Genomic DNA, 16317 nt, shown 5'->3' on the forward strand with positions numbered 1-16317 from the left:
CCCATTCTAATCCACATCTGCTGATCACTCTGGGTGAATGGTAGTCATGGAGGCCAAGTAACACTGTGGGCTTTGCACCCCCACCCCTGGGCAACTTGGGGACTGCCTGGTATTCTTTTGTTGTCTTAGTATATAATTTTTTAAAACTTCTATCTTAGATTTGACCACATTTTCTAGAGTAGGCTATAAAAATAGCTTTCCTGGAAAGTGAAACCAAACCAAAGCATTGTGGGAGCCAATGATAAACAAATAAATAAATAAATATGCATTGCAGTTCTAATTAATAAGAAAATTGCCATGAAATTTTGTTTAAAGGTAAAAACCTAAAAGTTACCTTTTTATGATAGCCTTCTGTTCCCAAATATTCTCAGCACACATTTTAGATCTTAGATTTTTATTTTATCAATGCTTCTGTGACACAGTTCCCAGACAGAGCGAGAACAGGTACCTGATAGTCAGCTCGCTCATGGCAAGAACGCAGCAGCAGAGGATGCTGGGGAGAGGAAAGCACACTCACAGTAGAGAAATCATGATAAAGTCATTGGGGAAAAGCTTTCCTACCAGCAGAGCTTCTGGGGGTGGGAGCGAGTGCTCGGAGTGCTCAGTGTTAAGAGTTCTTGCCTAGCTTGAGCTGAGGTCCCGGGGTTCCCTCCCCAGCACCCTCCCCCCCCCCCCACAATCTGGATAGCCATTTATTCATTTATCTGTTCATTCTCCCCTCCCCTCATCCTACAAAGGATGACATCAAACAAGGGCCTTGCACACACTAGGCACATGAGCTGCTCCTTTCGTGACCTGCAGTACGACAGGGCCACAGGGCCATACAGAAGCTTAACCAAGGACAAGCTCACTGGCAGCCTTTCTACCGGCAGTTGAGAGAATGACAAGCTCACAGCCACGCTCAGGATGTGGCACACAAGTATTACCAGTCCACAGACCGGAGACAGTCCTATCTTAGCCACGGTCATTGAAAACTCGCACCACAATCCCTGCTATGAGGACAGCAACAGAAACAGTCAGAGCCATCCCACGATAGAAAACCAGCTGTCTCCCCGTCAAGACCTCCCCAACGGTGGGCACTGCACACTGGCTGTTCTCTTCCACCACCAGCTGGCCGGTCTGACTCTCTGGCCTGATGATATCAGGCAAAATCACTCCATCCATAACTTCTCTTTCCAAGATGGGCAGATCTGTTTGAAGAGAGCAGTTGGGACATTCACTTTGTCATTGTGGTATTAAAAAACGACCCTCAATCATCAGCATTTTTTACATTAAAAATTTTATATTAAAAACACATTTTAACGGGAGAGTTCAGAATTGATCTGACAAATTATGGCTGAGAAAATTTTATTGTCACGAGAACAGGAGCTCGTGAACTCAACCTCTCTGGCCAAACTGCATTTCAGACTTCGTAAAGCAAAACCAGAACTGTAAAGCGAAGAGTCCATTACCTGCTGGCGTGGGTATCAACTCCTTGGTGCTTTTTAGCCCAGCTCGAACTTGTGCCTAAAAACAAGGCTACATAAGTAAATGAAGTGGAAGCCAAGCCAAGATGTAGCTTTTTGTTAAAACTTCAACTTAAGGCTTGTGCTGAAAGACTAGAATCTCAGAAACAGCTTTCTCTGGCCATAAAAATGTCACATGATACTCTAAGAGACAATAATGCCAGAAAATGGCTGTTCTTGTCCCAATGCTCCTCTGGCAGCAATAATGGAAAAACTGAAAGTTTAACGCATTTGCCCTTCTGCTTTTAGTGTCTCCAAACACAAATAAAAGGACCAAGATCTAAAGGTAAATGATACCACCATCTAAAACCTAGTTTACTGACCAAGTCAATATCTATTTTTTCCCCTAAGAACTATTTATGTGTACGGGTGCTTTGTCTGCAAGTATATCTGAGGGCAATGTGCACACAGTACCCATGGAGGCCAGAAGATGACATTGGACCCCCTGGAACTGGTGTTACAGGCAACTGTGAACTACCTTGCAGTGCAGGTGCTGGGAACCAAAGAGGGGTTCTCCGGAAGAGCAGCCAGTTCTCTTAACCACTGAGCCATTTCTCCAGCCCCCTAGTCCATATTCCATATATTCTATTCTCACAACACATCAAGATGAGTTGAAGAAACACACAATCCATCACCATTAGGCAAAGCCAAAGGAATCAGAAAAAGAAAAGAAGACGGCCCAAACTCCTGAGCTCACCTCCTGTCTCTGTAAGAGTCCTTCCTCTTGGCCACCGACCCATCTCACATTAGGCCTCACCACAATGAGATGAGCCCTCAGTCTCTGCCCACACACTCATGTGGGTCACCACCCCAGCCCAAGTGTCCCACAAATCACAAACACTTAACATATTACTTCTTTGTAAGAACAGAACCAAATACATTTTTTTAATTGAAGCCTTAAAAAAAAAGCTAATCAGCAGAAACTATTTTACATAAACACAAAAGTATTTTGAAGCCAATTCCTGTTTTCTTTGTTTTAAGCTGAGTCCTGGTCAGAGGACACCAGCCAACTCTAATTAAGAGGACCTATCTTCCTGTCCCCTTTCACTATCCGCATAGTTACAGTTCATGATTCACTGTCTCAAAACTGATGGGATTTTCTTTATCGACCTTATCAAGCATGGATCAAGTATTGATGCATTTTACAGTGATACAAAGCCTGTTACCTGCTCTGCGACTCTGCTCCAGTTTGTCCTCAGGATGTAGATTAAATAGGAGAAGGCTTGGAAGGAGACACAGACTATCAGTCCAGCCCAGAGGCCTGCGGACACAAAATGAGCACCGGCAGTCAGTTCCAACTCCATGATCATTAAAATCCATTCTCATTAACTCAGGATCAATGGAGCAAAATTTCAGTTAAATTAACTTCTCAAAAATTTTGGATAAACACGGAGCAGAGAAGACTGAAGTCTGCCACTGATCTATCAGAGACACTGAAGGGATGAGATGGCAAGCAAGAAACCAAACAGGAAATGTCAAGAGTGGTAGGAATGTGGCAGACACTCTCTGGTCGCTGGTGAAAACCTGCAGTGAACTCTGAGTGAGTGGCCAGCTGTCTCTTGAGGTGAGAGCAGAGGGTGAGGAACCAGCCTAGGGAAGGCCCAGGCCAGCAGTACAGACGGAGGCAGGAGGAGCCTGCTGCAAGAAGATGCCAGCGTGGGAGCCCTACAGAGAGGTCACGTAAGAAATGACAAGGTAGGAGAAGGCAGTGGAGGACATGTAAGCCACAGGAGAAAACAGGAGTTACTGTTTATCCATAGTAATGGGGACCCATGAGAGGGGTTCAGACTGCTGTACACATGGGTAAGTGTGAGAGCTGGGATTTTCAAAAGCTTGCTCTGAAGCCAAGCATGGTGGCTCATACCCACAATCCTTGCATTCAGGAGGCTGAAGCAGTAGGATAATGATTCAAGGCTACCCTGGGATTCATAGTAAGTTCCCAGCCAGTCCCGGATACAGACTGAAAATGTCAGTCAATAAATGAAGGAAGTGTGGGAAGCCGCCCCCACATTCGTCGTCACAAGATGGCGCTGACAGCTGTGTTCTAAGTGGTAAACAAATAATCTGCGCATGTGCCAAGGGTATTTCTCCACCCCATGTACTCTGCCTTCCCCGTGGCAACAACTCGGCCATGGGCTGCAGCCAATCAGGGAGTGATACGTCCTAGGCGAAGGATAACTCTCCTAAATAGGGACGGGGTTTCGCTTTCGTTTTTGGGTTTGAGTTTTGCACTCTTGCTCCTGAAGATGTAAGCAATAAAGTTTTGCCGCAGAAGATTCTGGTTTGTTGTGTCTTTCCTGGCCGGTCGTGAGAACGCGTGTAAGAAGGAAGGAAGGAAGGAAGGAAGGAAGGAAGGAAGGAAGGAAGGAAGGAAGAAGGGTAGAGGGAGGAAGTAGCTTGCTTGGAAGACATTCCTCCAACTGTTACATGAAAAATATGGAAACCTAGGGAATACAGAGATGGCTCAGGGATTAAGAGCACTTCCTGGTTTTGCAGAAGACCCAGGTTTGATTCCCAGTACCCACATGGTGGTTCACAACTATCTATAACTCCAGTTCCAAGAGATTCAATGCCCTCATTTGGCATCCACAAGCACTGCGCACACATACACTCAGGTACACACATATTAAATAAATAAACCTTAAAAAAAACATTGAGACTCTAAGAGAGCCCCATGAAAAAATATGTATAAGAAGAAACTATCAAAGTGGTGTTTTACATGCGGGTCAGTGATTTGCCTGAATGTAAGTGCAATGCCCAAAGAAGACAGAAGAGGGCGCTAAATCACTCTAGAGCTGGAGTTACAGCAGTCCCTGCAGAGCAAGCTGTGCGGAGGGAGTTAAGATGCTCTGTAAATTGGGACTAAGTCTCCCAATTTGTTTGTCAGCAGTTTGCTAAGATTGATTCTCGCATTTGCTCCTGCAAAAACATTAAGCAGAAGCTAGAGGGAGCCCTACAGATGAGATGTAGACAGCAGGTCAGCATATTCCCTTAAATGTCATGATTGCATTCCTAGGAACTGATCCTAAGGCAAGGTTCAGGAACGTATCAGTGGTGCACACGTGTTGGGTGATCCTCGAGCCTTGTTTTGTAAGCAGGAGCCATTCTATGCCCACTCCCAGAGATGCAGTACAGAGGTGGCACATAGCACATCTCCTCTGCCAGCTGTAATTTCATGCTTTGCAAAGAAATGGGAGAGGGGAATAATATTTGTTACATGATAAAGATGTGCTGCTTGGACACAAAATGTGAGGAGTGATTTCCATACATATCATCACAGTCTTGAAGTTCTCTAATTAGACTTTTAAAGAGAGTTCTGAGGACGTAGCCCAGGGTATCCTGTGTGGTAGGCATCCCCAGCCCCAACTGTACTATTTTTAATATGAAATAAAATTCATTGTTACTAGAAGAAATACATAGCAAATGAAAACTTGAATATATACACAAAACACATATACCACTTTTGACTTACTTTGCACAATTCTACATATTTTGAACCTCAATAAAACATTTCTAAGAATGATATAATTTACTCATGTAGACCAATAAAAGTCCAAGCAGAAGCTGAGACGGCCTCGGGAGCATAAACTTTTTAAAATCCTAGGTTAAAACAGCTTCATGGAAGACTTCTATACAAGTAAGTAATCCTCATCTTACTTAGCTTGCATTGGGGCATACAAAAAAAAAAAACTGAACCAATTTCATGAAGTAAGCAATGTATATGAACAATATTACTATCACCTCTGACAAGGGCTGAGAGTGTGTCTCTGTGGTGGAACACTCACCTGGCTCATGCAAGGCCAACAGCTCAAGCACACACCCCCAGCCAAAACGCACATAAAATAAAAGTCAATAGCAAAATTCACATAAAACAGTAATATAAAAATCTAGCAGTTCAATTAGTGTATCGCAGTCAGGGTGATTATGAGGAAGACAATATCCCCCACATTCATATTTCATCTAAGGTTAATAATTACACCAAAAAAGCATTTGTCAAATCCTCAGACTTGTTTGCTAAAAAGAGTCAATGAAACAGATTCTACAGTTAATTTTAAAATTTTTTAAATGTATTATTAATGTGTATGGTTATATGTGATTGTACATGTGATCTTGTGTATACATAATTGTGTCTGTATGGTTATATGTTCATGATTATGTCTACACACAGTGGTGTGTATATGACTGTGTGCATGTATGATTCTGTGTTTATATGAGTGTGTGTATATGACTGTGTATATGAGTGTGCAGGTGTTTATGTGTGTGTGATTATGTATGGATGGTTGTGCGCGTATATATGATTGTGTGTGTGTAACTGTATATGGGTGTGTGACACGTGTGTAAGAGTGTGGATACACACACTATGAGGTCAGAGGACAACTTTTAGGGGCTGGTTTTCTCCTTTGACAATGGATTCCAGGGCCTGATCGGGGTGATGAGATCATGGCAGGCACTGTTATCCACTAAGCCACCTCACCAGTCTTCCGCAGACACTTCTTAAACATGTCTTAAGTCATATGCACACAAGCACACTGCAGCCCCCAATCCATTGCGCCCTTTAGTGGAGAAACACTAGGAGAGCCAGGAAGTCATGAAAACCTGTAATCCCACAGTCACCTCTGTTGCTGCAGAGCACAGCAACAGAGCACATGCAGGCACCATGCAGGAATGCCTCCCTCTCCACAGAACAGCTCTCCAGTCAACTGCTTTACATCTCAATCGACCTATTTTCCTGCAACAGTGAGATCTGGGGTGCATCGCTAAGAGATCAAACACATACCTATTATCCCAAGCTTAGCAGCAAACATCAGGGACACTCCAATAGGAAAACCAAACCCGTAGTAACCGATAGTGTTCAGGACAGCGCCTATCTTTTGTTTTCCCGTGCCTCTCAGGACCCCGCCACAGGTGCCCTGCAGGGAGGGAACCGACAGCAGCATAGAAGTCAGCAACTGCTCATCACGTCCAGTTCAGAGTACAGTGTCGCTGTCCCATAGACCAAGCTGTCCCCAAAGCAGACATCACAGCCGAGATGAAGAAAAACATCCTGTTTCAAACACTACTGGGAAAAGGCACACAGCAGCTTGTGTTAAAGAACTGTCAGGTCGTGGGCTTTATGCTATGAACTTGACACCATCTAGAGTCACCTAGGAAGAGAGGACCTCGACTGAGGAATTCACTCTATCACACTGGCCTGTGGGCATATCTGTGGGGACTGATGTGGGAGGGACCAGCTCACCATGGGCGGTGTCAACCTGATGTGGGAGGGACCAGCTCACCGTGGGCGGTGTCAACCTGATGTGGGAGGGACCAGCTCACCGTGGGCGGTGTCAACCTGAGGCAGGTGGTTTCAGTTCCCACCTCCAGGTTTCTGCCTTAAGGTCCTGCCTTGGTTTCCATAAATGGGTTGTGATTTAGGACATGAAAGCCAAAGAAACCCTCTCCTCCCCAAGTCGCTTTTGGTTGTAGATTCTGTCACAGCAAAAGACAGGTGACATTATTTAAATTTCTGACTATTTCAACTGCTTACAGTTAGTTTACAAAGTCTCATATTGTCTGAAAAGTTAAAGGCTTCAATAATGGCACCTTAGCAGGAAAGAGTGGGAGTGGCTGAAGACCACCCACAGAGGGTGGGAGTGGCTGAAGACCACCCACAGAGGGTGGGCATCTCTGCCACTATTTTCATCACTGCTGTGCTCACAGCCCTGTCTTCAGAGTGATGTGGAGAAAGTGGAGGAAAGCCCACAGGAAGAGAAACCAAATGACAATGACCAGGAAGTCAGGCCACAGAGAATAATTGTTCATACTGAGAATAAGCATCCAAGGATGGTTCTGGAGTGTAGCCAAAGGATCTTGAAACACCCACAGGCCTGCAGAAGATGAGCCCAGGGAGAGACCTTCTGGTGGTCAGTGTAAGCTCATCCTTACTGGCCTGCCTTGGGAGTGTACAGCAGCCACCAAGTCATCGGGTCACCACATCACTGAAGGCATTCAGTGTGGAGAGATGGGGAGAACCAAGGGGACCCTTGCCCTTCACTCCAAACATTAAATCACAGATAAACAAGCTAGGAACATTTTCCACACATGCCAGAGTAAAAATTGCTGCATACTTACCGCAAGTGCATCAAAGAGATGAAAGGGAGCAAAAATGGGCATCACTTGACTCACAAGGGAAATGATGTCCCTGTTACAGGAGAAGGGCAGTAGTCAGCGACTTAAATACACCTGGGTCAGCAAGATGGCTCAGCTGCCAAAGGTGCTGTCGGCTGAGCCTGATGAGCTGAGTTCTACTTCCAGGATTCACGTGGTGAAAGGAAAGAATCGACTCCCATAAGTTGTATACTGACCTCTATGCTCACACACACACACACACACACACACACATATACACATACACATATATATATATACACATATATACACACATACACATATACACACATATACACACATACACATAGACACATATACATACACACACACATACACATAGACACATACACCAACACATACCACTACATAATTTTTAAAAATCACAAGCCTAGCATACATTACATTTTTTGCAAATCAAGTATATGATAAAATCATACTAATTCAGATTTTATTAATAAATAGAGTTTCTGACACTATGAAGATATTTTCTTCTTTTTAAAAAAAAAAGTATTTATTTTGAAACAGAGTCTCACTATGCTGTCCAAACTGGCCTTGAGCTTATCTTCCTGTCCCTCCTGAATAACTGCAATTCTAGGCAGGTCTGGGCCACTAGGCCTGATAATGGTCCACGCTAGTCAACAGACAAGTGGTTAGACTTAAGTACTTATGTAATTATTGTTACTGAAAATACAATAAAAGTGAAGGTTGAGTCTGTGATGTTTGCAAACATGGCCTCAAATGAAGAGTTGAAGAGTTGGCTGCCACAGACCGCCCTGGCCCAGGACGTGCCCATCTGGGGATGAGACTAACCCAAGCTGCCTTCTGTCTCTCACAGCAAAACTCCACTCGGACCTGATGGGTGTCGAGGTACTGGAAGAGTGGGGTGGATTTGCATGGGCTAGCAGCGTTCAATCTTGTTTCTCCTCTGTTCCTGCCTCTCCTTCCTGGTTGTGCTACGGGGCTTTCATGTGGCGTGAAGGGCAACGCCCCCTCCCAAGCAGAAGCATGCAGGGAAGAAAGCGCCAGAGCCAAGACAGTCCCCGGATGGCCACCTACTTGTCATTGGTGAAGATGTAGGCAACCACATCCTTCAAGGCTGCGAGCAGAATCCCCACCAGGAGTGCACAGACACCTGCGAAATAAGGAGGGGTCACAGGAAACAACAGTTCTCCAGAACGTGACAACGCTTCCCAGGGGAGATGGTGTCAGTCAAGAAGTAAGAGTGCGGCTGAGCTGAGGAACATGCACCTGCAGCCCGAGTTTTGTGGGGAGTTGGGGCAGAAGGATTGCTTAACCTTGTGACCTGGGCGTTCACAACCAGCCTGGGCAGCATGGTGAAACCCTGTCTCAAAAGCAGTGTTACAGTGTAAATCCCGAGACCTGCTGTTCTCCATCCCTTGGGAGCATGAGGCTTACATTAAGAATGTTTTTGTCTCTCTAATGCTCAGGGTGAAATTTCATTCCCAAAGCAGAAGCAAGGTGACTGAATCATGAGGGCCCTGCTGCCAGGTGAGGGGGGGCAGGGAGGACAGATGTTTTCTAAAAGGGCCTGCCCCCCCCCCCTTTTCCACTTCCTGCTCTCTCACCACACGAGTTCACCCTGTTCCTCCCTTCAAGACTATATAACATCGAGTAGATCTTGGAAGCTGAGGGCGGATTTCACCAGATAGCCAGACCTCGTGGTACCTTGATCTTAGGCTTTCCAGCCCTAAAAGCTGTCAGCAATAAACCTGGTTCTCAATGAATCTACCCATCTCAGATATTCTGCCGTGCAGGCACAGACTCAGGCATTATACTAACTTCAGTCCGGACATCGGGGATACTGCTCACCAGCACACAGAAGAACAGTGGTACAGGAACACCGGGCCTGGTCAGCGTTCCCTGCCCCCAGAGCATTGCCCACTCGGACGCTGGCAGCCACACCAAAGCCAAAGGGCACCTGGGGATGCGCAGTCATAAGTCACGGTTAAAATCAAAGAAAAGGAAAGGAAGCCTGCATGTTAACTAAAAGCAGCAATTGACGGATGATGAGCGGAAAGGCATTATTGATTTAGTTGGGGGAGGGGCTTGTATTGTGCACCCACACAGGTGGAAGCCAGAGGTCAACCTCAGACACTCATCCTTGAGAGCTGCCCACCTTGCTTTAGGGGTCTCTTATTGGGACCTGGGGCTCATCACTGAAGCTCGACTGGCTGGTCGGGGTGGGGGGCTCTGGCTACAGGGATCTTCCTGTCCCCACCTCTCTGCCTCGAGGATTCCACATGCCACATGCCTGATTTTTATGTGACTTTTTCCCTTCCCCACTGTGACAACTGAGCCTCAGGAAGTCTTCTCAGCTGCCCCTCTCCCCTTCCTACAGTCAGTCCTTTGACAGGTCCCTCATTCCAGAGGTGTCTGGTGACCCAGGGACACAGCCAGCAGCCTCGCCACCTCCGCTGTCCCAGCCTTCACTCCTGGATCCTCTACACACTTCTCTTGGTCTTCTTCCTTCTGTCCTGGTGTCCTCTGGGTCTGTGGTTGAGAACTCTTCTAGTCCTGCCTTCTGCACACCAGGCCTCCTCTAGGACAGTCTTCTTCTGTATTCCGAGATGAGCAACCACTTCCTTCTTTTCATTTTTATATTTATTTATTTATTTATTTATTTATTTATTATTGAGGCAAGAACTCATGCAGCCCATGCTCTATCTGATGCTAACAATTGATTCCATGGCTTCAGGTGTGATAAGCATTCTATCAGCTGAGCTACACACTGCCCTCATTTTTACAATGGATTGGGGTATCCAAAATGGATCATAATCCTTTTGCCCAGATGGTCTCTGTCATCTTTATGAAACAGGCAACCAGAGTACCTTTTTGTACTAGGTGCCTGTGCTGATCTGATTCTCATTTTGCATTCTGCAGTCAGCTGCACTCTGCCTTCCCCCCTCCCTACCCCACCCCCACTCCCATCCCGCCCATTCTCTTCTCTCTTCCACAGCCTCCTAGCTCCTCACCTGGCTGACTCTAGCCGCCTCCTCCTGCTTCCCCAGGCTCCCACACATCTTTCCCTTGAGAGCAAATGGGTCTGCCTGCTGCTCCACCCTACCTCCACCCTTTCTCTTAGCAACCCCTGTGGCAGCCAGCACCACATAGCACCCCTGTTCTCAGAGCCTCTGTCCAGGTTCCACAGTGGGCTGCCAACCCTGGGCTCCCCAGGCTAGCTGCTCTCATTCAATTTCAGTCAGCTTAAACTACTAAGCAGAAAAATACTCCCAGATAGCCCACTTAAAAGGTTTGATGCATCTTAGACCCTGTTTTGTGGCTTTTGTTTTTTGTTTTTAATGTTTTGAGACAAGGTTTCCCTGTGTAATAGCTCTGGCTGTTCTGGATTTAATTTGTAGACCAGGCTGGCCTTGAACTCACAGAGATCCGCCTGCCTCTGTCTCCCAAGTGCTGGGATTAAAGGCACATACCACCATGTCTGGTCCCTGTTTTCTTTTTGCTAGCTTGCTATACACGGGTGAGATTCTGAGATAGTCATGCTGCTTTTTCTGTCTCCTGAGCAGGCCACAGGCCAGAGGAGGGGAGGAACTGATCCCCCACGCTCAAAACCAAGTCCCAGCAGCAACTTCACGCTGGTTAACTGAATACGCCAAGCTTCCTGCTGTCCGAGGCACGGGGCCTCGTTCCGTCTTCACTTGCAGTGGGTAGCTATGGTTTCCTCTCAGTTGTATGCACAACATTTGAAGCACAGAGAACTAGGTGAGGAGCCCATGCCACACAATGGGAGACAGTATGGTCAGTACCCCAGGCCCCCTTCCTCCTTCTCTGCACCTCTGTTAAATGTAGCTATAATGGCCCAAGGGTTTTATACAAAGAAGGTACAAAGTGTTCTCATATTCTTACCATGTAGGCGACAGAAGCCAGTTCATAGATGACGGCCTGGGCTCCCAGTTCTGTCACATTAACAAGGCCTGAAACAGCAACTCAGACAATACAAGTCAGACAGTAGACGGGAGGAACCATTTTCTTTACGAAACTAGAACACATATATATTTATACATAGGCTTGTGTCTGTGTGTGTGTGTCTGCAACTGTACTATGTCTCTAGCTTCTCGCCTAAATTTTCATTTAAGAGAAATCAAGGATGGCCCAGATGCAAAAAACCCTAGACACCTCTTCCTGGCAAGTTGCCAAGACTCTCGGCATAGCAAGTGATGTGTTCACTCTACAAACCCCTGATCTATCAGGGAAGACACCCTGAGGACCAAAGTTGGGTAAGATGAGGTTCCTGGGTGGCGGGGTCTCAGGAGTCAAGTGGTACGAAGGGGAACAGGACAGCTTTGGGGACAACTGAAGGAGGCAGTGTCCACAGTAAGTTATTGCTGCTGTCTGAACTATAAACATTACCAGAAACAAGACCAAAATAATTATAGGTCTGCAGAAACACGTGTCTCAGCTGACACACAACCAAACTCAGCGGGAAGCCTGGCAAAGCCATCGACTGCACAGGGTGGTCAGAGAGTCAAGATAGCTGTGGAGTTTGTCATCTCATCCCACGAGCCCTCCTTTCCTTGATCACAAAACACAGGCGGACATAGCAGAGTGAGAGCGATGCCAGCGCATGCGCTGACGGCCGGCTGCGGGTTCATGCCTATATTGCAAGCCCCCATGAGGACCCCGAGGACCCCACAGAAGCTTCCACTTCTCTGAGCTGCCACTGCCCAGGCTGGGTGCAGGTTCCCCGGGTACAGACAGACCTGCAAGGAAGGTCCCAATCTCGAAGGTCCACCACTCGATGCACACCATGAACATACTGGGGATGGCCAGGCGCGTGTAGGAGCTCCACTCCTGGAAGCACTCCCTTGTCCACCCTGGAGAACAGGCGAGAAAGTAGGTGTGTGCACTGTGTGACAGCCACCACCTCTCACACAGAGCCGGAGACGAGGGTGCCGGTTCCCCAGCAGGATACGGGGTGTCAGGGAAGACCACAGCTTGAGAGGGAAGAACCAAACTGGCCATGTAAGAACTGGACTCCAAAACCAAGTGTATAAACAAACACCCACATGAGTTATCAGCAGAGACTTAACAGGCTGACTATCAGCAGCACCCCTCCCCCACAGCAACTATGGCAGAAAATAGCAAAGACCCACAGATACAGAGAGAAGTGGAAATCTTACGTACTGTTATTGAGAACATAAACATGAACAGATTCCTCTAGAAATGAATGACGGAATCCCTACATGAGTCAGCAGGGTTTTTTTGTTCGTTTGTTTGTTTGTTTGTTTGTTTGGGGGGTCTTTGTGGCTCTGTGTACAGAATTTGAAATCCCAAAATTGAAATGGGATTTAGGGTCAAAGAACAGTTCATATGTTCCGCCACAGGAGCCCAGAGTGCTGGAGAGCTCCATGTCAACTCAACAAAAGCTAAGGTCATCTGGGAGTAGGGACCCTCAAGTAAGATCAGGTTGTAGGCAAGCCTGTATGGTATTTTCGTTTTTATTTCTTTTATTTAACTTTATTTTACGTGCATTGGTGTGAGGGTATCAAATCCCCTTGAAGTAGAGATACAGACAGGTGTGAGCTGCTGTGTGGGTGCTAGGAATTGAGCCTGGATCCTCTGGAAGAGCAGCCAGGGCTCTTAACCACTAATCCATCTCTCTAGACCCTCTTATTTTATTTTATTTTATTTTATTTTATTTTATTTTTTATTCTTCTCTCATAAATTACATTCTGACTGCAATATCCCTTCTCCCCATGCCTCCCAGTCCACCCCCCATCTCCCCTTTCCCTCTGATCCCCTCCTCCTTGTTTTCTTTTTTTTTTTTTTTTTTTTTTTTTTTTTTTTTTTAAGATTTATTTATTTATTATATGCAAGTACACTGTAGCTGTCCTCAGACACTCCAGAAGAGGGAGTCAGATCTCGTTACGGATGGTTGTGAGCCACCATGTGGTTGCTGGGATTTGAACTCCTGACCTTTGGAAGAGCAGTCGGGTGCTCTTACCCACTGAGCCATCTCACCAGCCCCCTTGTTTTCTTAAAAAAAAAAACAAACAAACAAAACCAAAAGCCTCTGGGGGTGGGGGGAAGATCAACTGAACATGGCATAACAAGATAAAAACAAGACTAGGCACAGCCCTCATATCAAGGTTGGACTAGAAGGAAAAGGGTCACAAGAGCAGGCAAGAGTCAGAGACATCCCACACTACCACTGTGAGGAGTTCTACAGAACACTAAGCTACACAACCATAACGTACAGCAGAGGGCATAGCTCAGACCCCGTACAGGGACCGTGGCTGTTGCTTCAGTCTCTCTTAGCCGCTAAGAGCCCTGCTTTGTTGATCCTGTGGGCCTTGTTCTTATGGTGCTTTCGACCCCTCGTGGCTCCCTCATCCCCCACCCCCTCTCTGGCTCCTTCATCCCCCACTCCCTTTCTTCACGGTTCCCCTGGCTTCATCTAGTGTTTGGCAGAGGGTCTCTGCATCTGCTCCCATCAGTTGCTAGATAAAGCCTCTCTGAGAACAGTTGGGCTAGGTACTGATCTATGACTATTGCAAGGTAATATTAGGAATCAGTTCATTGACTTTTTTTCCAGTTGTATTTGGTTCTATCCTGGGTCTCTGAGTGGTCCAGTTTCTGGTTCTTGGACATCCAGGCAGTTCATCCTGAGCGAGGTAACCCACATGCAGAAAGACAAGCATGGTATGAACTCTCTTATATGTGGGCATTAGCTGTGATGGATAATCATGATATACAATCCACAGGCCCAGAGGGGCTAGGTAACGTGGGCTCAAGGTGAGAAGCATGGCTCTCCCTGGGAAGGAGAAATAGATTTCATGGGTGGACTGGGGACAAGTATGAGTGTATGTGGGGGGGAGGGGGACAGGAGGGATAGGGAGTAGGGTGGAAGGAGAAAGTACTGGGAGATATGGCAGGAACTGGGAGACATTTTGGAGTGACGTAGAAACCTAGCGAAATGAAAATTCCCTGGAGTCTATAAGGGTAACCTAGCAAAGACTTCTAGTAACAGGGGTTATGAAGCCTGAACTGACCATCTTCTATAACCAGACAAGGCTCCCAGCAGTGAGACTGGGACACCAAACCAGCCACAAAACCTTAGACCTACAATCTGCCCTGCCTGCAATAGGGTAATGGTGGCACAGGACTTGTGGGAGTAGCCAGTCAATGATAGGTCCAACTTGGGGCCCATGCCTTGGAAGGGAGACCTGTAAGGCATTTTCTTAACTAGTGATTGATGGGGGAGGGTCCAGTGCATTGTGGGTGGGGCCACTCCTGGCCAGGTGGTCCTGGATTCTCTAAGAAAGCAGGTTGAGCAAGCCATGGGGAGCAAGCCAGTAAACAGCACCCCTCCATGGCCTCTGCATCAGCTCCTGCCTCCAGGTTCCTGTCCTGACTGCCTTTGATGATGAACTGTGATGCGGAAGCATAGGTCAAATAGACCCTTTACTCCCCACATTGATTTTTGGTCAAGGTGTTTCATCACAGCAATAGTTACTGTCTAGGACAAAGACTAACCACATAAGCAAGCCCCAAGTCCAAGAAACCCTGCATCAGGAGAAGAAAATGCAAGAGTGAATGAGGAATGTTCTCAGCATCAGCCTTGGGCTTCCACAGACATTTTCACACTATGCCAAAGCACATCTGAACACGCACACAAACATATGGAAGAAAGAAAAATAAAAGGTTCAATAAAGTTACGGTAGAAAATGTCCCAAATGTGAGCAGAGAGGTGGCCATTCAGAGCAAGTTACACTTAGAACCCCCAAATAGGGAGACCTGAGAAGAATCAACCCACAATACTCTACAGTGGAATTGCTAAGACTACAAAATAAAGAAATATTAAAATCTGTAAGGAAAAAAAGCACCTTGTAAAGGCGAGCCAATCAGAATTACATCTGACCTAGCCCAGATCCTACAACTCAGGAAAGTATAGAGTGATTTACTCACACACTCACACACACACACACACACACACACAGAGAGAGAGAGAGAGAGAGAGAGAACACTCACGAGTAAGTCAGGCAAGCTTACAATATAAAGCAAGGTTATCTTTTAAAACCAACGAAGTAGGGCTGAGGATGTAGCTCAGTTAATAGAGGACTTGTCAAAAATGCAAAACTCAGTCCCCAGAACCACATAACCCAGGCCCTGGGACCCCTGCCAACAATCAGGAGGAGGAGGAGGGAGGCAAGAGAATCAGAAAATCAAGGCCATTTTCTACTATGTATCAAGTTCAAGGCTTCCTAGGATACATGGGATTCTCTGTTTAAAAAACAAAAAACTAGATAAGTAAAGCTATTTTAAGGGAAGCACAAAGCTAACACTGCAGAAGATACTTAGAGGAATCCCACACACAAAAGAGAGAGGAAAGCAAGCATATGCACAAGAGCACAGAGAATAACTTTATGATGCACAGATGAACAAGGAAGGACTGGGAAATAATTATGTCCCATTCAAAATGACATCAGCCCTTATGTGAATACACGAATAAGATGGTCGTGGAAAAGGGGAAATGAATAAAATAAACAGCCAACTCCACCATGAAAAAATTAGAGGAATCAGCAAAACCTTCCAAACAATAAATAACCCCGAGTGTGAATGGTCTCCGCGCTTCAGTTAAAAGATATAAAGTATCCGATTGGACTAAAAGCGACGCTTAACT

General features: G+C 46.2%; 1 protein-coding gene across 2 annotated transcripts in view; it reads right to left on the bottom strand.

The window, feature by feature from the left end:
* Nucleotides 1–377: 377 nt before the first annotated feature.
* Slc47a2 (solute carrier family 47, member 2) overlaps nucleotides 378–16317 on the bottom strand; it is a 41234-nt gene continuing 25294 nt past the window's right edge. Inside the window, exons 8-16 of one of the 2 annotated variants that reach the window (XM_006533616.1) lie at nucleotides 12395–12508; nucleotides 11541–11608; nucleotides 9486–9594; nucleotides 8712–8787; nucleotides 7617–7686; nucleotides 6283–6415; nucleotides 2672–2766; nucleotides 1452–1506; nucleotides 378–1190 (exon numbers count right to left, since the gene is read on the bottom strand). In XM_006533616.1, coding sequence (XP_006533679.1) covers nucleotides 955–1190; nucleotides 1452–1506; nucleotides 2672–2766; nucleotides 6283–6415; nucleotides 7617–7686; nucleotides 8712–8787; nucleotides 9486–9594; nucleotides 11541–11608; nucleotides 12395–12508 — 956 coding nt within the window. In that variant the 3' untranslated portion in view covers nucleotides 378–954. The remainder of the gene's footprint in view (nucleotides 1191–1451; nucleotides 1507–2671; nucleotides 2767–6282; nucleotides 6416–7616; nucleotides 7687–8711; nucleotides 8788–9485; nucleotides 9595–11540; nucleotides 11609–12394; nucleotides 12509–16317) is intronic. The other variant, NM_001033542.2, reaches the window with a different exon arrangement.

This window comes from Mus musculus, chromosome 11 (assembly GCF_000001635.26).
Source record: "Mus musculus strain C57BL/6J chromosome 11, GRCm38.p6 C57BL/6J".
Classification (NCBI taxonomy): domain Eukaryota; kingdom Metazoa; phylum Chordata; class Mammalia; order Rodentia; family Muridae; genus Mus; species Mus musculus.